This window comes from Helianthus annuus, chromosome 9 (genome assembly GCF_002127325.2).
Source record: "Helianthus annuus cultivar XRQ/B chromosome 9, HanXRQr2.0-SUNRISE, whole genome shotgun sequence".
Classification (NCBI taxonomy): domain Eukaryota; kingdom Viridiplantae; phylum Streptophyta; class Magnoliopsida; order Asterales; family Asteraceae; genus Helianthus; species Helianthus annuus.
In genome coordinates this window covers 139,599,484-139,621,980 of record NC_035441.2, presented here as the reverse complement: position 1 = coordinate 139,621,980, position 22,497 = coordinate 139,599,484, and the positions used below count along the sequence as shown (strand labels likewise).

At 38.8% G+C, this 22,497-nt stretch overlaps 2 protein-coding genes across 3 annotated transcripts; both read left to right on the top strand.

Annotated features, from left to right (window-relative positions):
• The first annotated feature begins 1,245 nt into the window (after positions 1-1,245).
• LOC110889804 (chloroplastic group IIB intron splicing facilitator CRS2-B, chloroplastic) lies at positions 1,246-3,654 on the top strand. Of its 2 annotated transcripts, none has more exons than XM_022137369.2 (9): positions 1,246-1,434; positions 1,521-1,725; positions 1,801-1,885; positions 1,963-2,030; positions 2,252-2,302; positions 2,381-2,454; positions 2,565-2,623; positions 3,171-3,247; positions 3,389-3,654. In XM_022137369.2, the coding sequence occupies exons 2-9, from the start codon at positions 1,525-1,527 to the stop codon at positions 3,503-3,505; spliced, it is 732 nt and encodes a 243-aa protein (XP_021993061.1). In that variant the 5' UTR covers positions 1,246-1,434; positions 1,521-1,524; the 3' UTR covers positions 3,506-3,654. The 2 variants fall into 2 exon arrangements, with proteins under 2 accessions (XP_021993061.1, XP_021993060.1); XM_022137368.2 differs by having other exon boundaries at positions 1,248-1,439.
• A 1,315-nt stretch (positions 3,655-4,969) lies between these two features.
• On the top strand, positions 4,970-5,667 carry LOC110889803. Its single transcript, XM_022137367.2, has one exon. It carries the CDS (start codon positions 5,118-5,120, stop codon positions 5,601-5,603), a length of 486 nt encoding a protein of 161 aa, XP_021993059.1. The 5' UTR covers positions 4,970-5,117; the 3' UTR covers positions 5,604-5,667.
• The last annotated feature ends 16,830 nt before the right edge of the window (positions 5,668-22,497 follow it).

Here is a 22,497-nt window from a genome sequence, read left to right as displayed (position 1 = left end):
TTTTTTTAATCTTTCCACGATAAAGAGCATCCTCAACAAAGTAAATAGACATGAGCCATTCATGTGTGGCTTCGCAGTCTTTATAAACATGAACTCTTGAAGATTTTGATAGGTTGGGTAGAAGTGTAGAACTTAAAAAAATGTATACGTTGTATTTAAGAGATAATTATTTTTAAAGTTAATAAGTTACATTACCTCTCTCAATATTATCGGTATCAGTAGCGTTATAATGTCGGTACGGTAATACAATTTTGTTATCAACATAATTTGTATTGGGATGTGGATAAAAAATTAAACGTGCACATGTATTTAATTTTATAAAAAAAAATTTAACAATGCAAGTTATTAGAGAAAAATCAAATGAAATGATGAATGAATTATCATAAAAAAACATGTGAATATGAGGTGATACTTTAACATATAATAATTACCGTACACATTACAATGAATTGTATATGTAACTAGTTGGATTACTCGCGCTACGCAATAGACTTTCAGTTTGTATCGGTTTGATTTGATACGATATGATACCGGCACTCGAAATAGCAACCAAAAAAGATATACTCGAGGGATATATAACAACACGTGTTTTTATATCAATCGAAAATCATAAAAACAAATACCGAACCGGTACCGATGTTTTCGGGTGATATCGGTTCAATTCATCACGGTGACGTTACCATACCGGAATTCAATATAGCTTACGCTACCAAAAAGATAGAAAACTATAAAAAAAAATAAAATAAAATAAAATAAAAAAAACAGAATACAATACCGCTACTCATGTTCAAATGCTATCAATTTAAAGTTATACCAAAAAAACAATAAGTAATTATAATAAGAATGGAGCATTATAAACACATAAGGTATTAGGCTATCCACATCAAGGATGTTTGTAGGTGACATGGAGGGTGTTCATTTCTATGTGGAGGGCATTTGTGAGAGGGATGGATTAGTGGGTGTTGTAGAGGATGACATGAAAGGTGTTCATTCTTCACAATTCTTGGGGAAGAATGATGAAGAATGGCCTAATGGTGGGTCCTTTCTTTTTTTTTTATAAGGTTGTTTGTGGGAAGTATATATATATGTTATTGTTGTGGGTAAAAAGTGTTTGTGGGAAGAATAAGTGAAAAGCTGATGTGGCATGCTGATTAGGCTGTTTATAGAAAGGATAGCATTTCACTAATACGGATAGTCTTAGGGGTTATATGTAGAATTTAATCCAAACTACATGGGTAATATTTGCATAAGTTAGTCAAATCATCCATGGATGGAAGTAGAACCACAAGGTTTCACTTTCATCCAATCAATAATATTTAATCGGAGCGTATTCGTGTACCGTATTCCGTTCACCCTTCTACTTCCGGCGACATAATTATTTCTATTAACCGGAGACATAACTCATAACCTCTTCTGGTATTTGAATACCACCAGGTCAGGTACTGCAATTAATTCTTTTCGAATTTCTTCTGATTCTTTTGATATGATAGCTGCTAAATAACTCAAATTGTTACATTTAGGTCAATGTTGTATACCGTATCATCTATCCCTAAACCCTGTTTATCTTATCCGAAAACCACATGGCACTCTCAAAATCCACCAAATCTGAAAAGGGTCAGGCTTAGAGTATCCGCTGAAGCTAATGGGGATAAAGTAGAGTATACACCATGGTTAATTGTTGGATTGGGGAATCCTGGGAATAAGTATCACGGAACTCGTCATAATGTAAGATTTCTATTTGAATTTACATGTAGTTTGTTGGGTTTTATTAGGGTTTTGTTGATGATATGTTGTATATAGGTTGGTTTTGAAATGATTGATCGGATATCTCAAGAAGAAAGGATTGTGATGAATACTATACAGTCAAAGGCTTTAGTCGGAATAGGTAGGTATCCGCCTGTTGCTGCCTTATTTACTTAATAAAGTTTTATACGTAAACCTTATTTTCTGCAATCAGTACAGGTTCAATTGGTGAAGTACCTGTTTTGATAGCAAAGCCTCAGGGGTATATGAATTTCAGTGGAGAATCGGTTGGTTTTCATTTATTCATTCAACTTTATGCGTTTGTTACTCGCATTTCGTACGATTAATGTATCTGTGTATCAAAGCATTAGACATGTACCCACATTAGTGTGTTCATGTTCTTGTAGCATTAAATTGTGATAATCGTACAGTCCTGCTTGTTGTAATACTTACTATTTAACTGTTTATTGAAACCTCTAATCTTCATCTTGATATCTTATTTACAAAGGTTGGGCCCCTTGCTGCATATTATCAAGTACCACTGCGTCATATCCTACTGGTATTGCTTTGATCTGATTAAGTATAAGCATGAGACATCATAGTCTATTTATGTATAACTCACGTGTTATCTGTTTAGGTATATGACGAGATGAGCTTGCCGAATGGTGTTTTGAGGCTTCAGCCCAGGGGAGGACATGGGTACCATAATGGGTACATTCTTTGACCTTTCTTAAAGAGCTAATTTCTCGTTATGAAAGCTTTAATTACATGACAATGACGTTAGCCATAAACAACAATTAAAATCGTCTTTTCTTCTGTAGAATGAAGAGTGTGATTGAACATTTGGATGGTCGCCGCGAATTCCCACGGTTCTGCATAGGTGTGGCTCACTTTGTGAATTGTGGCCATAAAATTACCCCCCCCCCCCCCACACACACACACGTGTCCTCACTAGAGGTGGCAAAATAGGCAGGTTACAATGGGTTAGTTTCATCACGGATATTTTTGTTGCATGTCTAAAAGGGTCGGATCGCTCTTTTCCAACTTTTTATCATCTTTCAATAATAATAAAACTTTATTTTGAATATATGATTTAAGCAATTACATGCATTAAATGTAAACTTGGGCCACTATTAACCATTCTAATCTTTGACCCATTTGCTTTTAAGCTATTTTTTATTTTACCTGGTTTGACCCGTTAGTGATAAAACATAGCTCGAATTGATGCATTCATAAGTAATTGAGTCGAAATTGCCACCTCTAGTCCTCACTAAACTTGGAACCCACATTATTTAAATAATTAAGCAGATAATAAATTAAAAAAGAAACATACACATTGGCCAATAAAATGAAGTGGACATTGAGGATGGAGATATTGATCTTCTCGTTTCTTATATATATATGCCAATACGCTTCTGTTCTTGTAGGTATCGGCGATCCACCTGGCACCATGGACATGAAGGCCTTCCTTTTGCAGAAGTTTAGTGATACAGAACGAAAAGAGGTGAAATAAATAGTTCTATATACTTCAATATTTGTCGATATTTCTTAACTAATTAATTAATTATATTCCCACATATCTTCAATATCAGTTTGTGAGAGTCTGGATATAGTTTCTCATTATACTCTTTTACTATTTTTGCAGATAGATAAAGCCCTGGAACAAGGGGTAGACGCGGTGAGGAGCCTCATATCGTTTGGATTCAATGATAGGATCACTAGGTTTAATTTAGGGCAGAAATACAAATATAACAAAGTTTAAGGGCAAGCCGATTCGTAAAAGTTAATGTTTAGTTTACACATTGATAAATTTGATGACTTTTGGTCAACTGTACCTCTAGGTAAGAACTGTTTAGTTATATATTGATTATATCATATAAATATAATTAAGTTGTCCACTTTTAAAATCCATGAGATCACTGTATGTTTACACCATGCTAGTTTTGACTGGTTTTATATGTTTTTTCCCCTTACAATAATTACAGTGGATTATTAAAGTTAAAATTTGAGTTAATTACATAGTTAGTCCCTGTGGTTTACACAAAGTAACAATCTAAGGTACTAATAGTTTAAAATCACTTCTTAGGGTACTAACTTTTCATTTTTTTAAATGTGGAGGTATTAACGTTAATTCCCTGATTAACTATTAGTACTGATTGTTAGTTTGTGTAAACCACAGGGACTAACTATGTAATTAACTATGTAATTAATACCCCCACATGTTAAAACATGGAAAGTTAGTACCCTAATAAGTGATTTTAAACTATTATTATCTTAGATTGTTACTTTGTGTAAACCACAGGGACTAACTATGTAATTAACTCTTAAATTTTAAATACTTTGTACTGGATCCAATAATGCTAGACTAGATCCATTCCTGGTACTTTCAGGAATGACCAAAACAGCCCTCCTATTTTCATTTCTCGGCCAAAAGTTTTCGTTTATCAATGAATTTGAGATACTTGATCAAATCAAAACTTAAATTTAGTATTAACCGGTAACTTGATTTCGCAAAGTGATATCAAAACTATACCAATCAGCTTCTATAAATCATCAAACCATTTTATTGTTGATTTGACTAGTTTAGCCAATCTTGCCCCGATAAACGAGTTGGCAGTGGTGAAGCTTGAACGAAAAATCAATGGGGGCTGGACCTCAAAACTCAAATCAGTGGAGGGTCGGACTCTTAAAAATCCGATATTTGACACTACAACAAAAATTTCAAAATTTTTCGTAAAATTAACATCAGGAGCCAAAAATCAGTTGTTGGCCGTAACACCCGCGAGCCACCAAGAAGCTTCGCCCCTGCTAGCTGATCCGGGTTTTTAAATTGCCAAGCTAAGGGTAGGTTTTATTAACATGTTAAGATCTAAACTATAAATAAATAAAAAATTGGATTTTGTTGTCTAGTTGCATTGCATTGATAGAGACCAAAGCAATAAATGAAATATGGAATAAAAATTAATATTGCCCTATCGAAATGTTGTAGTAAATTCTAATTTTTATAAAACATTCTCTATTAAAAATTATAAAAGAACAACAAATTTGTCCTTCAAAATAAGTAATTAAAAAGAGTAAGAAACTAAATACTTACTATGTCAAGGGGTGTGTCTGTTAACTACTGCAACTAGATGACCTCTTCCCAAAATTCAACAAGAACGTTAGAAAGTAAAGTTACAAAACCTAAAAGTACACTTTACCCCCTTCTCTGTTCACCCATCTCCCAACCGTTAGAAACCTGTCTTTTTCTTAAAAAAAAAACACAATTATTACCCATCAAAATTAATAAAAACATATCAATTGTCAAAACTCTGATCACCAACAACCGGATCAAAATTCAAAACCCTCCACCATCACCTCCGATCAAATTCAACATGGAGAGAGGACCCCGATACAAAGCTTACGCCGATCTTCGCGAATCGAAACTCAGGTTAAGATCCAAAGCAAACCCACCCCCTAAACACCACCGCTCTGCTAATACTTCCACTCTACCGGAAATTCATGTAAAGTTTCCTGCCAATAGGCGAAAAGGGTCCTCTGTTTTGGCTCAATCTGTTCCTGACTTCTCCTCTGTTTTGAGAAAGGAGAATCGGAAACCGTCGCTGCCACCCGTAGCCGAGAAGTCTGTAACGCCACCGGCTAAGAGGTCTTCGAGATTATACGAGGTTAATGCGAAATTGATGGGTAGTAAGTCGTCGCTTTCGAGTACAAAGAGGAGTGGTGGTCTGTTGACTGAGAGGAGAAGCTATGCGAATATGGATGAATTGAAGAAATTTTCTGCGGCAGCTGCTAATGCCATTAATGGTGAAAACAGGGGAGGAGGAAGAACCAGTGTTCTGCGGTCTAGACAATATTATTGAATTTTGATTTTTGTTTTTTAAGGTTTTTTTTATGTTTAAAATGATGGTTTGGTTTTTGGTTGGATTTGTAGTAGACCTGGCAAATGGGTCGGGTTGGGTTGGGTCGGGTCATAGGTCAAAACAGGTTCGGGTCAAAATGGGTTCGGGTCAAAACGGGTCAATTAAAAAAAGGGTTGTTTTGGTTCGGGTCGAAACGGGTTCGGGTCAAAACGGGTTCGGGTCAAAACAGGTTCGGGTCGGAACGGGTTCGGGTCGGAACGGGTTTCGGGTCAGAACGGGTTTCGGGTCGGGTCGGGTCGGGTTAGGTTAGTTAAAAATGTTTTTTAAGAGATTGTACATCAAGGGGCAATTTTGTCGGGTTAAAACGGGTCCGGGTTGGTTCGGGTTGAGAATGGGTTCGGGTCAAAAAAGTGCATGAGCTGTTTAAACAGGTCCGGGTTGGTTCGGGTTGAGAATGGAAATCGCAGCATCAAAGAGTGCCAAAGCCTCAGCAAGTCTCCCATTTTTATAATCTTCGTTACCCAAGATCTTCAACCGCTCTGGATCCATTCGTGTAATAAGAAGTTGGATTTACTGGTTTCCTAGACATTTTTATCAGATCACAAGCCCAGCTCATCTTTTACAAATAATTCTTTTTTTTTTTTGTGAAAATCTTTCGAACTCGACTAACAACCTGCAACTTTTATTCAATTTTCTTATTCCTCTAAAGAACAACTAACTTATTTAATCTTTCTTCCTGGTCATACACTACATCATCTACACTTTCAAACACTCATAAGTACATATGAATGCTTTACAGATCTGAACAACAACCGCTGCTTAAAACAGATCTGGAACTTCAATTCAAATCTCAAACATACATATCTGAATAAATCTCAGATTTTAACCAAATCACTGAAGAAAATAAAGTGAAACGTTGAAACGGTAGGTGTCGAAACGGTTCGCGTCATAACGGTTCGCGTCGTAACGGTTCGATTCGATACGGTATTGGTCGAAACGGTTCGCGTCGAAACGGTTCGCGTCGAAACGGTTCAATTCGAAACGGTACGGGTCGAAACGGTTCGAGTCGAAACGGTATGCGTCGAAACGGTTCGCATCGAAACGGTTCGGTTCGAAAAGGTATTGGTCGAAACGGTTCGATTCGAAACGGCACTGGTTGAAACGGTACGGGTCGAAACAGCTCGCGTCGAAACGGTTCGATTCGAAACGGTACGAAACTCGTCCCGACCCGAAACTCGTCTCGTGCGGAAACTCGTGTCAACTCGTGTCGGCACAAAACCCGTTGCGATTCGAAAGCCGTCCCGTGCAGAAACCCGTGTCGGCCCGAAACCCAACCCGAACCGACCCCGTTCCGGTCCAAAACCTGTGTCGCGCCGAAACCCGTCTCGGCCCGAAACTCAATTTGAACTGAACCCGTTCCGATCCAAAACCCGTTCGTGCCGTAACTTGTCTCGTGTGGATACTTGTGCCGGCTCGAAACCCATTCCGATCCGAAACTTTCCCAATTTCTTTAAGACACTAACCCACATCGACCCATTTATTTAATGTTGTCGACCCGCTTTGACCCGAAAATAACAAGATGGAATTTCAAGTGACCCACTGTGACCCATTTAGTTAAAATATCTTACCCATACCAACCCATATAATTTTAAAAGCAACCCAAATTGACCCATTTGAAAGGTTTTGGGTCAAGATTGCCCCCTCTACTTTATACGATTGATTTTTATGACATTGAGATTATTGTAGTAATTTTTTTCTGTTCTGTGGAAAAAATAGGATTCAAAGCAATCGGGTTTGTCAGATTTTGCAGTTTTACATGAGCAATTGGTTATGTTTTTTACTGTTTACCATTATGATTTCTTGCAATTGATAAGCTTGATGGAATATCTAATTATTGTTCTTATTTTTTATGATTTTAACTAAAAAATTGGTAGCTATAAATTAGAGGGGGCAATCTTGACCCAAAGCCTTTCAAGTGGGTCAATTTGGGTTGCTTTTAAAATTTTATGGGTTGGTTTGGGTAAGATATTTTAACTAAATGGGTCACAATGGATCACTTGAAATTCCATCTTGTTATTTTCGGGTCAAAACGGGTCGACAACATTAAAGAATTGGGTCAATGTGGGTTAGTGTCTTAAAGAAACGCGGTAGGTTTAGGGTCGGAATGGGTTTCGAGCCGGCACAAGTATCCGCACGAGACGGGTTACGGCACGAAACGGATTATGGATCGGAACGGGTTCAGTTAAAATTGAGTTTCGGGCCGAGACGGGTTTCGGCATGACACAGGTTTTAGATCGGAACGGGGCCGGTTCGGGTCGGTTTCGGGCCGACACGGGTCTCTGCATGGGACGGGTTTCGGATCGCAACGAGTTTTGGGCCGACACGAGTTTTCGCATGGGTTTCGACGCGAACCGTTTTGACGCGTACCGTTTCGACGCGTACCGTTTCGACGCTTACCGTTTCGACGCGTACCGTTTCGACGCTTACCGTTTCGACCCGTACCGTTTCGACCCGAACCGTTTCGACGCGTACCGTTTCGACCCGTACCGTTTCGACCCGAACCGTTTCGACGCGTACCGTTTCGACGAGAAGCGTTTCGATGCGAACCGTTTCGACGCGAACCATTTCGACGCGTACCGTTTCGACGCGTACCGTTTCGACCCGTACCGTTTCAACGCGTACCGTTTCGACCCGTACCGTTTCGACCCGAACCGTTTCGACGCGTACCGTTTCGACGAGAAGCGTTTCGACCTGTACCGTTTCGACGCGTACCGTTTCGACACGTACCGTTTCGACCCGTACCGTTTCGACCCGTACCGTTTCGACGCGTACCGTTTCGACGCGTACCGTTTCGACCCGTACCGTTTCGACCCGAACCGTTTCGACGCGTATCGTTTCGACCTGTACTGTTACGGATCAGTTCTGTTCGAATTGTTTTGAGTCTGCACAGTTGGATGAATCAGTTCAACGAGTCTGCACAGATCTGATACAGAATTCGCATAAGTTTGAATTAAATCTGATTGCTGATTCGCATGGTTTGACAAGTCACATTATTCCCAGATCTACATAGACATGATTCGCACTGATTGTTTTTGAAACGAAGGCACAGATAAATCTTTGATAGTCTGCGCAAATCTGTGACATTTCACACGAATCAGAAACATCAGCTGCTGAACAGAACCTTCATTCGCCGAAATTTGTCGTTTTGCGCAGAATCCAGTCATTTACACTGCATTTACACTTGCAGAATCGACAGTTCTCCGCAGAATCTGTTCGACGGATCCGTTTCGCTGATTATTTGTTCAAGGTTTGTTTGATCGAAAACAGCGATAAGGGATTGAAACTGGTTGTTTGTTTGATCGAAATCAGCCGCTGCAGAAATCGTTGACTGCAGATCTGTTGTTGTTGTTCAGTCCATACGCTGTTATTTGAAATCAGTCCGTACTGCACAGATCTGAGTTTCGCGTATTCTGTTCTAATTTGGTCTGCATCAAGTGATAAAACAGGTTGTTTGCGGCTGATTATTTGCTGAAACAAGTGATAAAACATTTCTAAAAAAAAAGACCCGATCCGACCCGAAACCCGTTCTGACCCGGACCCGACCCGACCCGAAACCCGTTCTGACCCGGACCCGTTTCGACCCGAACCAAATCAACCCTTTTTTATAATTGACCCGTTTTGACCCGAACCCGTTTTGACCCGAACCCGTTTTGACCCATGACCCGACCCAACCCGACCCGACCCGTTTGCCAGGTCTAGAAAAGAGAGAGAGAGAGCACCATAAAGAAGCTTAATCAAGATTAGACCTGGCAAACGGGTCGGGTTGGGTTGGGTTGGGTCATGGGTCAAAACGGGTTCGGGTCAAAACGGGTCAATTATAAAAAAGGGTTGTTTTGGTTCGGGTCGAAACGGGTCCGGGTCGGAACGGGTCCGGGTCAGAACGGGTCCGGGTCGGAACGGGTCCGGGTCGGAACGGGTTTCGGGTCGGGTCAGTTTTTTTTTAAGAATATAACTTTGGTGATCATACTTGACATGTTAAGTGTCATTAAAAAAACTAAAACTTTTTGAACAAAAAGACAGTTTAAATGAGATAAGCATTCAAAGGGAAAACAATGCCACAAACTTTAACTCTGCACAAATATTATTAGTTTAAATGTATAATCCTCGTTACAGACAGTGAGATATGTTTTGAAATTGTGGCGACTAGTATAAAATTTGAATGTCAGATCACGAGTCATCCGAATTGGCTTTAACCGGTGTCGTTTTACGCCTTAGGTTCGGTTCGAAACGGTATTGGTCGGAACGGTTCGGTTCGAAATGGTACTTGTCGAAACGGTAAACGGTAAGGGTCGAAACGGTTCGCGTCGGTTCGAAACAGTACGGGTCGAAACGGTTCGCGTCGGAACGGTTCGATTTGAAACGGTATTGATCGAAACGGTACGGGTTGAAACGGTTCGCGTCGAAACGGTACGCATCGAAACGATACGCGTCGAAACGGTTCGCGTTGAAACGGTACGCGTCGAAACGGTTTGCGTCGAAACGGTTCGATTCGAAACAGTACGGGTCGAAACGGTACGAAACCCGCCCCGACCTGAAACTCGTCTCGTGCGGAAATTCGTGTCGGTCCAAAACCCGTTGCGATCCGAAACCCGTCTCATGCAAAAACCCGTGTCGTCCTGAAACCCAACCTGAACCGACGCCGTTCCGATCCAAAACCTGCGTCGTGCCGAAACCTGTCTCGGCCCGAAACTCAATTTGAACTGAACCTGTTTCGTGCCGTAACCCGTCTCGTGCGGATACTTATGCCGGCTCGAAACTCATTCCGATCCGTAACCGTCCCCGTTTCCTTAAGACACTAACCCACATCGACCCATTTCTTTAATGTTGTCGACCCGCTTTGACCCGAAAATAAAAAGATGGAATTTCAAGTGACCCATTGTGACCCATTTAGTTAAAATATCTAACCCAAACCAACCCATATAATTTTAAAATCAACCCAAATTGACCCATTTGAAAGGCTTTGGGTCAAGATTGCCTCCTCTAATTTGTAGTAGGATTTTTGTGTGGGTTTGCTGTAGAGTGAGGTTTTTTTTTCTTTTCTTTCTAAAGTATCAGTGAAAAACTATTTACCAAAAATGGTGTTTATAAAAGCTAGTGATTATTAAATTATATTGTATACATTAGTGGTATTTTCGGGGTGGAATAAAGCTTTGGGACCAAAAGGTCCTGGGTTTGATTCCCACAAAGGAGGTTTTTCTCATATTTATTGGGTTTCCCCCTGAATTGGTGTATAGGCATTATGCCTAGTAGAGGTGGATATGATCGGGTGGTTCCGCTCGTAGCACGATGATACTCCAGTGGTCCGTCAGTGATCCAAATTTGCCGTTCAAAAAAAAAAGAAACAAATCCTTTTATAAACCGTCTGTCCGACGTTTCAGTTGGAGCAAAATCGAATCGGACTTCAATAATGTTATGAACCATAGTAGCGCACCATTCACCAACCTAATAGCCCGTTCTGGGAGCCCAATAAGAGAGCAAGTTTAGAAAAAGGATTGAAAGAATAGGTTATGAACTTATGAAGTATGTTTAGAAAATGTGATTGTTGTTCTTCTAATCTCAGATTCTAGTCTAATTTCCCATCTTCTTCTATATTACTTGTTCTATAATTTTCATTGTAATCGTTCCACGTTCTTAATTCCTTATTTGATTATCTCTGGTTGTGTCAATTTGGGGTAGACAACATCTTCCCTCACTGTTGACGTTTACAATCGGATCATAATCTCTGCAGCTGCCATTGAACCAGAATCCCTCTCTGTTGGGTAGGACTGTTCAAAAAGTTCGCGGCTCGGAACTCGTATGGATTTAGCTCGGAAAATTGAAAAAGCTCGCCTGATATGGCTCGGTTTGAAACTGAGCCGAGCCGGATCGGCTCGGTTAAAAAGTGAGCCTAGCATGGCTCAGCTCGGCTCGTAACGAGCCGGATTGGCTTGGTTTGACTCGCTTGGTAGCTCGGCTCTGCTTAGCTCGGATTATTTTACTTGTAATATATTTTATTTTATATATAATATATTACAATAAAATGACTATTATTTACATGTATTTAGGAGTTATTTGATATCTATATCATATTTGAAGGTTGATTACCATGCTAATGAACTATTATTGTATTTCGTTGAAATTTAAAACTTATTTTTCGTTGTTAAGCTTGTTTTTGGTTTGTAATGTATTAGGTTAAATTTATTTTAGATATGTTCTTTTGAACTATTGAATAATATTGTAGACTACCGGATTTTGATAGTCATGTATTAATTTTTCTTTTTAAGACTTTCAGCTCGGTTTCAAATCCCAGCCGAGCCCGAGCTTGCCCTGACTCGGCTCGGCTCATGAATAACCTGTTCGATGTGATTTAATTAAGATTGGATTTTAATGATCAAAACATTCATTTTTTATTCATTAAAATTGAGTTTTGACGATTGAATCCTCTCGACAAATGAAACAAGTGTTTTTTTTTTTTCCAGTAAGAATGACTTTTGAGGATTTCATAATTTTAACAGGTGAATTTTGGATATTAGATTTAAATAACTCCAACTTTTACCACTTAGCCTATAACACTCCTCACTTTTGATTTGTACACCAACACTCTTAACTTTCAACTTATTGGCCGACAACACTCCCTAACTAACTGAACCGTAACCCAGTTAGTTTTTGCTGATGTGGAATCTGATGTGGCCATTTTTGTTGACGTGGCAGCTGATGTGGCAGCTGACATGACATTTTTTGATGACGTGGCAGCAGACATCAACTAATTGTGTTAGGGTTCTGTTAGTTAGGGAGCATTATCGGCCAATAAGTTGAAAGTTGGGAGTGCTGGTGTACAAATCAAAAGTTGGAAATGTTATTGATCAATTGATGAAAGTTAGGGTTATTTAAATCTAATATCCCTTTTATATGAAACTAAACATTTTAGCTTAGAATTTTGTCTCAGATAGATTTCTGAAACTTCATAAAGAATTTTGCCTCAGAATGTTTGTTTTTACACTTTTAGGTTCTTTTTTCTCAAAATGGATCTTCTGCAAATAGATTTCACACATTAGAAACAGAAAGAATAAAGGAATGAGTTTGAAAATAAGCATAGTTTTATATGAATTTCAATTTCGCATATTACAGTAATGAAAGAAGAAACTTGCTTTTGTGATATTACATATGATTATAAATGAATAATCATAACCGATTGCATTTGTTTTACGAAATGAAGTCATGAACCCAGTTAATGCAATATCCAAACGTGCTGTTGTGAACAACATGGTAATGTTGGATGAACTAAAACCGATATGGATGATTTGTCATGAGAAGATGAAATTAAAGATAGAAAGAAAAAAAAAGTAACTTAGATTAACTTTTTTTTGAACAGTGAACTTCATTAAAAATACGGGCTAGCCCTCGAAACAAGGATCGCCACAAAAAAGCTACAGCATATACAGAGGATTACGAGACCATTCTTCCCAAACTAACGAACCAAACTTAGATCTATTTTTTAACCAAAGAAAAGACCAAGATTTAATCATCGCAGTCGCCTCTACAACCTTAGGATTCGAGTCATTAAAAACCTTGGAGTTCCTTAGCTTCCATATAACCCAACATGAAATATAAATGATTCCTCTGATCACTCTTTGTGCCCATTTGCCGCCACTGACCTGATCGTGCACATTTAGCAAATCGGTGAAATCAAAAGCCATAATCACGGACACCCTGCACAACCGGCCGACAGCCGACCAAACACCATGAGCAAAAATGCAACCTGTGAAAAGGTGCATCACAGTTTCGTCACCGGAGCCACAGATCGAACAGGAAGTATCTTGTATATTAATGTGTCTCCTAACTAATGCTTCTTTTGTTGGAATACGCCCCATTTCCGCTCTCCAAATAAATAAGTTAACCTTAATCGGGATCCACGCTTCCCATTTCATACATTGTTGTCGCCGAACTTCAGAGCCGGCTCTAATCCAATCTTTGATGGCCGCCACCGACATTGGTTCCGAATCTTTTTCACCCCAAGACCACCTATCCCTCCCACCTGCAAGATTCACGTTATTAAGCAGAAAATCAACATCCTGCATCTCCGAAAACTCCGCAACAGACGATAGGTATTTTTTCCAAACCGGAGCGAATCTCCATCTACCGCAATCCCACACGAACCTCTCCGCAACTAAGCATTGTTTTTTTCCGTTCCAAGGCATATAGATTAGGCCACCTATCTTTTAAAACTGTCGAACCCACCCAAAGATCGGACCAAAACTTGGTGCTTAAACCATTATCCACCTTTACCGACAGAAGATCACTAAAATTCCTCCCATTAACATACCGTCTCTCAACCTCCCTAGCCAAAGAATTCCAACAACCTCTGAAACGACGGTTAGCAGGCAAGCCAACCCATCGACCCCTCCCCCCATGCACCACCTCCACCACTTTACGCCAAATACTCTCTGCTTGGGTCTTAAACCTCCAAACCCATTTGGACAAAAGAGCAAAATTAACATCCCTCACTTTCGTAATCCCCAAGCTGCCATTTTTCTTCGATTTAGATATTGTGTCCCAAGCCACCCAACTCGTCTTTTTATCTTCACCCGACCCCGCCCACAGAAAATTCCTCATCAGTTTTTCAATTTGTTATGTTATTTTTACCGGAGCTTTATATAGCGATAAGTAGTACACCGGAAGGCTAGCCAACACCGATTTAATTAAAGTGAGTCTCCCACCCATAGACAACGTATTGGCCTTCCAAGATGCTAATCTCCTTTTGATAGTGTCAATGACCGAAACCCAATGACAACTTTTATTCATGTTCGCCCCCACTTTTATCCCCAAATAATCAAATGGAAACCCTCCAATCCTACATCCCAAAATATTGGCCATCTCCGACACAGCATCATTGTTAACCCCAACCCCAAATAAGAACGATTTTTTGAGATTAATTTTTAAACCCGAACAAATATAAAAAATTCTAAGAAGACGAGTCGTTTTTACGATATTATCTCTAGACCATTCCCCCAAAATCAAGGCATCATCTGCATAAAGAAGATGCGAAAAAGAATTACCTCCTTCAAAAACACGCAGGTCCTTTAACTCCCCCAAATCCGTGGCCTTTCTGATAAGACATGAAAACGCTTCCATGACAATAAGAAATAAGGAACGGGGATAATGGGTCTCCCTGTCTAACTCCCTTTTGATTTTGAAACTCAAAAGTGGGAGACCTATTTACCAACACCGCCGATCTCGCCGAACGAAGAATCCCTTTCACCCAAATACACCACTTACAAGGAAACCCCATTGGTCCAAACACGATAAAAGGAATTCCCAATTAACGTTATCGTAAGCTTTTTCGAAGTCTATTTTCAGCAAGAAACCTTGTCTCCATGTCTTCTTTATCCACCCATACAATTCATTAATTATAAGAGGGCCATCCAGAATGAACCTACCTTTGAGAAAAGTTGTCTGTGTTTCTGATATGATCTTCCCCATCGTCTCCTTCACCCTTTCCGCAAGAACTTTTGAAATAATTTTACTAATGACTCCCACTAAAGTGATAGGCCTGTAATCTTTCAAACCAACCGGAGAATTAGACTTCGGAATAAGCGTAATGAACGAAGTACTACACCCTCTACTAATCTCCCCCGTTTCATAAAAAATATCGAACATCTTTAGGAAATCACCTTCCAATTCGTTCCAAAAGTGTTTTATAAACTTGAAATTAAACCCATCCGGCCCCGGCGCTCTATCAGAGCCACAGTCGAACACCGCCTCCCTAATTTCCTCTTTCGAGAAAGGCCGAACTAATTTTATAGCATCCTCCGGAGACACTAGTTTAACATTATCACAAAGTAGAGTAGGCCGCCTAACATACCTGTCCGCGAAATGATTCCGAAAAAATTTTAGAACTTCTCTCTTAACCAAATTAGGTTTCGAGATCCACTGACCATCCACACTAAGACCTGGGATATCGTTTGCAGCTTTTCTCCCATTCACCACCCTATGAAAATAAGCCGAGTTTTCATCCCCCTTGGAAGCCCATTTAACCCGAGACTTCTGTTGCAAATCTCTACACTTTCCATTGATTCATTTGCTCTATACCCTTCTTACATTCCTCCCAAACCCACAACTCCTCTTCCTCCAACTCCCTATCCTCCATAATGCTCTCTAGTTTATGGATTTCCGACTTATAATTTTCTACTTCATACTCTTCTCTTTGTAACTCCTCCTTCCACCATATTCTAATTGCTTCCCTGACATACTTCAGTTTACCCGAAATGATGACATCTGGCCTCCCTTTCACTGAACACTCATTAAGCGCCTTCAATACTACCTCTTTACAGCCCTCTCTATCTAACCACGAGTTAAACCATCGAAATGGTTTATATCCGAAGTTAGTGTCCACCAGAGTCAATAGTAAAGGGGAGTGGTCCGACAACTCTCTTGGAAGCGATCTAAGACACGCCCGTGGCCACTTATTGAAAAAACTTTGACACACCAGCACCCTGTCAATTTTACTAAGCTTAAAACAACCAGTTACTGGCCGCCATATAAGTAAATCTATTCCCTCTCATATAGTATTCGTGTAAGTCTGAACCATCAATAAAAGCATTAAAATCCTCTGCACTCGCATGATTGAAAGAAGAGTTTTTCCTTTCCTCCTCGCATCGAACCGCATTAAAGTCCCCCACCACAACCCACATACCTTGATGACTGTTAATCGCTTCTTTCAACCTATCCCAGAGGCACCTTTTAGCAACCACATTTTGAGGGGCATACACATTTAAAACGTTAATCAGTGACCCATCCTCCACCAAGTACCCCGTTGTAAGTAAAAAATTGGGGTCGTGAATCCCAGAAGTCTTTTTAAACACCTTAGAATCCCACAAACTAATAATACCTCCTGATCTACCCATAGCTTCGACGATGTCAAAATCTACATTCCCCCTTCCCCAACAAGAACTTTTATCAAATCCCTCCGAATTTGTAATCTTAGTTTCCTGCAGCACTAGAAAATCAACTCCATTTTTTACCCGTAATTCCTTAACCCATTTCTTCTTCTCCTGATCCCCCAAACCCCTGACATTTATGGATAAAAAGTTCATGAGTTACTTGCTTGTACCCCTTCTTCCTCCACTGTTAGAGACACCAGAGATCTAAAACTATCCAATTGAGCTCCAACAACCGATCCAAGCTTTATCGTATTTTCTGTCTCTTCCGTGAGACCCCCATTAACCCCTGTGCTGACCGAATGGGCATCAGGATTGTTCTGCCAATCTTCACCTTGGTCGGCTTCATCTAGACGTTTTTCACCTTTAGTATCCCCATCTACCGATTTAACTTCCTCATCTCTGAAAGACTGAGATGAGTTGTTTGAATTATCAGTCCCCTCCACGTGACCAGCTTCAAAAAAGTTGTCAGACTCCTTTTGTTGACACACGTTAAGGCCCAAAAGGGCATTAAGTCCAAATGGGTCTAAACCATTTGGGTCCACATCCAACCTTGGTCTTTTCCTAGATTTGGGCCTAACATCCATTGAAACCATTTTGGCCTGTCTAGGATCCATACTACCGTTACAGTTTCTTTTCGAAATAATTCTTTTGCTCCTTATTGGCGGGCCCCTCTCACTATCCACCAACTTCCTTCCCAAGAATACCTCCCCATAATTCACGTTAGTTACCTTATCAGTTTGTATAGCAACTCCATTATTCTTGGAAACTTCCAATTTTTCAAAAATCCTTGATTGACTATTCTGTACTCCTTCCATAATTACTGACGGAGATTGCGGCCTTTCCAAAACACTTGGTGGACCATCTCCGGTCAGATTTCCGGCCGGCTGAGATTGATCTCGGATACATTGATTTCCCTGCTTCGACGGTTGTGGCTGGTTGGAAGTCATCGGAACTGTGCCCACACCCCTATCTCTTCCCAGAAAATCCGGTTCCCAGTCACAGATTTGCTCCTCCACCCACACTCTGTATTTCCTCCCCTTCCATTGGATTACCACTTCTTCTTGAATTCTCTTACCTTCCGAAACCAAAACCCCTACGTAATCATAAGATAAATCTGAATCACTGTCGTCGTGCTGCCCACCCTGCATCACCTTCCCAAACCTTTCCCCAATTTTATTAATAACCGTGTTGTCTAAAAGATGCAGAGGGATACCTTGAACCCTTAACCAGGCCAACCTCTCAAAGGGTAATGTTTGACCAACCCACTTTTCCACAGAATGGAAGCAATCACACTTCTCCTTTGTCAGAGCAGAGAACCTATCCACCTCATCTTCACTGTTAAAGGAGACCATGATAATCCTGCCTCCCACATATTGCACCACCCCTGACCCTGCCGTCAACTCTCTAATCGTTTCTCCTGCCTCTTTCAAGGCCTTGAAATCCTTCATAGCAACGATCACTGCCTTACCACTCCCATAATTATTCACCTTAAAATCATCGCTAATTAATACTGTTTTTTCCTCCTTTACGCCCACACTAGTACCCATCATAACTTCCTTGAACGATCTCCTTCCAGTAAAAACACCCTCGTTATCTTCCTTTAATCCTGATGAACTTCCAGCAAATTGTTTTGTCATCTTTGGGATTGGTCTTCCTTCGTTTCTCCCGTTTATTTCCCCGTCCTCTAACGTGAATCTGGCGACATTAAAGCTTAGTTTGTATTCTCCCAATCTTATGTCGGACAGCGATTTCTCCAACTCCGTCGTGTTCTTCACGTCCATCAGTGAAACAAAGCCAAACCGATTACCCCTCTTATCCCTCTTCCTAACTGAATATAAAAGAAAAGTATAACAAAAGACGTCTTATATATTATAAGTACAAAATAAAGGAAAACATCATTTTAGTAAATAGTTTTTCCACCAACACTAATTTAGGAAAATTACTCAAAGTGAATCTTTAAGTAAATTCTTTTTTCTAGGAACATTCTTCAAAATAAATTCTTTTTTGGTATTTGAATATTGATGACGTAGGCGCTCGAAAGCTCCCACTCAGCAAAACCAAAATAGCCCATGAACTTCCTTTTTAATTCACTTTTGTTTCTCAGCTTGTATTTTGTTGATGGTTTTGTCATTCTCGTCACTCGAAACATTATACATCACAAAACAAAGATACATGTATATATACATCAGAACATATCCAATTAAACATAATCTAGTAATCCAAAGCTATGTAATAAGAGTATATCATAATTTACAATCTACGGTGTGTTTGTTTTTATTTTTGTCACAAATACATACATATTGATACACTAGAGTGACACACATAAATATATACTTCAAATTTGAATATAATAAATATATTATGTAACATATCGCATCCACACATATACATGTAGCTGGAGTTATTTTATGAAAAAAACACTGTTATTCTTTAAAATATTAATTTTAATATTGTATGTATTAACATTATGTGAAATCAATTACAATAACATGTAAAAAAGAATAGCGAAAAGACGATAGAAGAGTATTGTTTTATTTTCCGTGTTAAGTGTCACACCCTGTCTTTTGCGGAAGCGTATGATGTGTGACTAGCTTGTTATCATTGCATTCGATCATAATAAACAACTACATGATTTAAAACGATGTTCATCCATTCGGAAATTTTTGAGGATCACAAACACTTGTCATTTAAGTTTTAAAACACAACCTTCATCTAGGTTACAATTCAACAAAAGTGGATGACATCTAAACTTGTAGTCTACTTCTAGTTACAACACTTGCGCCCAAGATCCATCCTGTCACCTGAAATACATGTAATTTTGGAAAACATCAACATAAAGTTGAGCGAGTTCATGCGTTTTGCATACCGAGTATGAAAACATGGTATGTATCTTGTATAAATAAAGTATTCTTGCAAAAATCAAGTTTTCTTGTGTACACCACGTACTAATTGAATGTTTGTACAAAGACATTTCAGCATGTGAGGACATATGGAGCATTAGTGTTGGCTCCTTTAAGGCATGTGAGGACTTATGGAACATTAGTGTTGGCTCCTTTAACTATGTCGATTACCCTCGACTGTGTCGATTAACCTCGACTGTGTCAATTTCCCTTGACTGTGTCGATTACCCTCGACTGTGTCGATTTACCTCGACTGTGTCGATTTACCTCGACTGGGACACCGAAGCACTCAAGAGGTCACATAAGGACCATGAGTGGGGCTCGGCCGTACCCGTTAGATCTAACCCTCGTCCCTAATTACTGAATGTTTTTAATGGCTTGGTACTAGTTTTCACCAAGACTTTATGGCATTTTTAGTATTAAGTCTATGCTCACATGATCTAGTAATTTCTAGGCATTTCTTAAAGCACATCATACTTGGTTCTCGTTCTCACCAAGTGTGCTTCTCGTATTTTTGTATTCTCGATTCGTATTGCACTCGGTACTCGTTCTCACCAAGAGTGCTTCTTGTATTTTTACTACTTGTAAAAAAATTATAATATTTGTAACATGTATTTCACCCCCGAGAGTTATAAAACCAAAAACAGTTAAAGAAAAGGGGGAGCATGAACTCACAACTTTGCGTTCCTGCGTCGTAAACTTCACCGGAGTTGCTTATCTAGCGTCGTGACCTAAACGCGTTTTATTAACGTTAGTCACTAGACTTGTATCGCACAAGTGCAAGTCACTATCTTTTGTATTTGTGTTCTTGTGTTAAAAATATTTATATTTTTAACTATTTGTCTTATATCATTTTCTCAAAAATAAATATACGTATCTTGTATTTTGCACCCGAATTATGTATTTTGTCCAAGTAATATATTTTCATAAATATATCCTCTTGTATGTGTCTAAGCATGTTGTATGTGTATTTTCATGTTTATACTCCTCATGAGTATTTAGTGTATCTTTACGTCTCAATACGCTAGCACGTATAACACATACTATATACACTTAGCACAAAAGTTGGTGATAAAATAATATATATATTTTTCTCTCAAAAATATACATATTTATATCCACTTTTATTTTTGAAGAAATCCTCATTTCTTATCACCAAAAATTAGGGAAACCTTGGTAATACCTTTAAATACATTTTTAGGGAATAAGTTCTTCAAAAACTTATATTTTTCTAAGTGTCAAAATTTATAAAAATTTTGACAGAGTTTCCCCTAAAAATGGAGGTTTCCCATGTTTTCAAAACATGTGTTTATTTTCTTTTAAATCGTCAACAATCATCAACAACAATTATCAACAATAATCATCAACAACAATTATCAACAATAATCATCAACAACAATTATCAACAATAATCATCAACAACAATTATCAACAATAATCATCAACAACAATCACTAATTTTCCCCATTTCATGAACTTGCATATTTACAAAAATGTGTAGTAATTTACTAGCACATTTAGTAAGTCTTGTTATCTTTAAAAATAAGTTTAATTTCTTAAAAAAAAAAACTTTATTTTTAAAGAATATGAAGTTCCACAACTTCTAGTCGGTTTTTACGAAAATTATTTCTTTGTTAAAACTTTTGTTACACTAGTGTTCGCACACTTGTTTGATCACAAAAAATCACTTTTGTTTGTGTAAGATCCGGATTAGAACATGTGATTTCTTTTGACGCTTGGTCTTTTGAAAATACCACTTGTGGACACATAGATCGGCTAGTTTTAGACACTATTTCATAAGTAAAAATACTTTTACACAAGTTCATGTTTCTTGTGTGGTAGAGTTTCACCTTTTAACCCTTGCACCATTTCAAACAAGCTTATGTCAAGATCCATGATCTTAACCAAACAGGGTTAAATGATGATCCGAGCTACCACAACGTAGATCGGGCCTAAATAATCACAAATTTCAATTACTACAACATTTACACAACTAGTGAGCTTTTAACCATCATTTTTCATGTTTTTAGTAGACTTTAATGCACCATTTTGTAAGATTTCGAGTTTTAATCATTACACATCACATTAACCACTTCAAAATAGCTCAAGAATGTGTTTTAAGCAACATACCACTAGCTCGAGGCTAGGGAAGTATCTAGACGCGAATGTGGTGGATAAAAGCTAGAGAAAGAGGTCCTTCGAGCTCCGAGTGCACCAAGCCTTCTTATGCGTGACACTTGACACTTGTATGATGTTGGAATGTGAAGAACAAAATCGAAAAATATGATGGATGATCAAGGGGTGTTCGGCTGAAAGTTTTTGAGGGAGAGGAGAGAGTAGTTTTGTGGTGTTGGGTGGTGAATTGTCTAGTGTGTCATCTCAAGGTATTTATAGACATTCCATATGGCATATTCCTAGCATATTCCTGGCATATTCCTGGAATATTCCTAGCATATTCCTGGCATATTCCTGGAATATTCCTAGCATATTCCTGGCATATTCCTGGCATATTCCTGGAATATTCCTAGCATATTCCTAGCATATTCTTTGGAATATTCCTAGCATATTTCTAGCATATTCCTGGAATATTCTTAGCATATTCCTAGCATATTCTTGTAATATTCCTAGCATATTCCTAGCATATTCCTGGAATATTCTTAGCATATTCCTAGCATATTCCTGGAATATTCCTAGGTTTTCTGCGTTGTCTGCATTTTGCAGTGTAAGCACTGTGTCGCGTAGGAACACATGGTACGTGCTTAAACTTGAAAAATAACGTTTTTAAGCGTTTTAATTTATTTTTTAACACGAACCTAATTAAAATAAAATTTTAATCATAACAGAATATTTGTGGGATTAAATATTATCCGGGCGGCCATCAACGTTCGTTTCGCAGTTTTGTCGCAATTAGTTCTGCTCTTAAAGTGTGTTTCGGGTGCTTTTTAGTGCTTATTTTTGCTTTCATATAGCATATATACTAAACCCTTGTATGTACTCTTGGGTTTTAATGTATTC

Coding starts and splice junctions, on each gene's coding strand:
- LOC110889804 (XM_022137369.2), top strand. CDS start 1,525: ATGTTGTATACCGTATCATCTATCCCTAAACCCTGTTTATCTTATCCG. Junction 1,886..1,962: donor AAAGGCTTTAGTCGGAATAG/GTAGGTATCCGC, acceptor CAATCAGTACAG/GTTCAATTGGTGAAGTACCT. Junction 2,303..2,380: donor CACTGCGTCATATCCTACTG/GTATTGCTTTGA, acceptor TTATCTGTTTAG/GTATATGACGAGATGAGCTT.
- LOC110889803 (XM_022137367.2), top strand. CDS start 5,118: ATGGAGAGAGGACCCCGATACAAAGCTTACGCCGATCTTCGCGAATCG.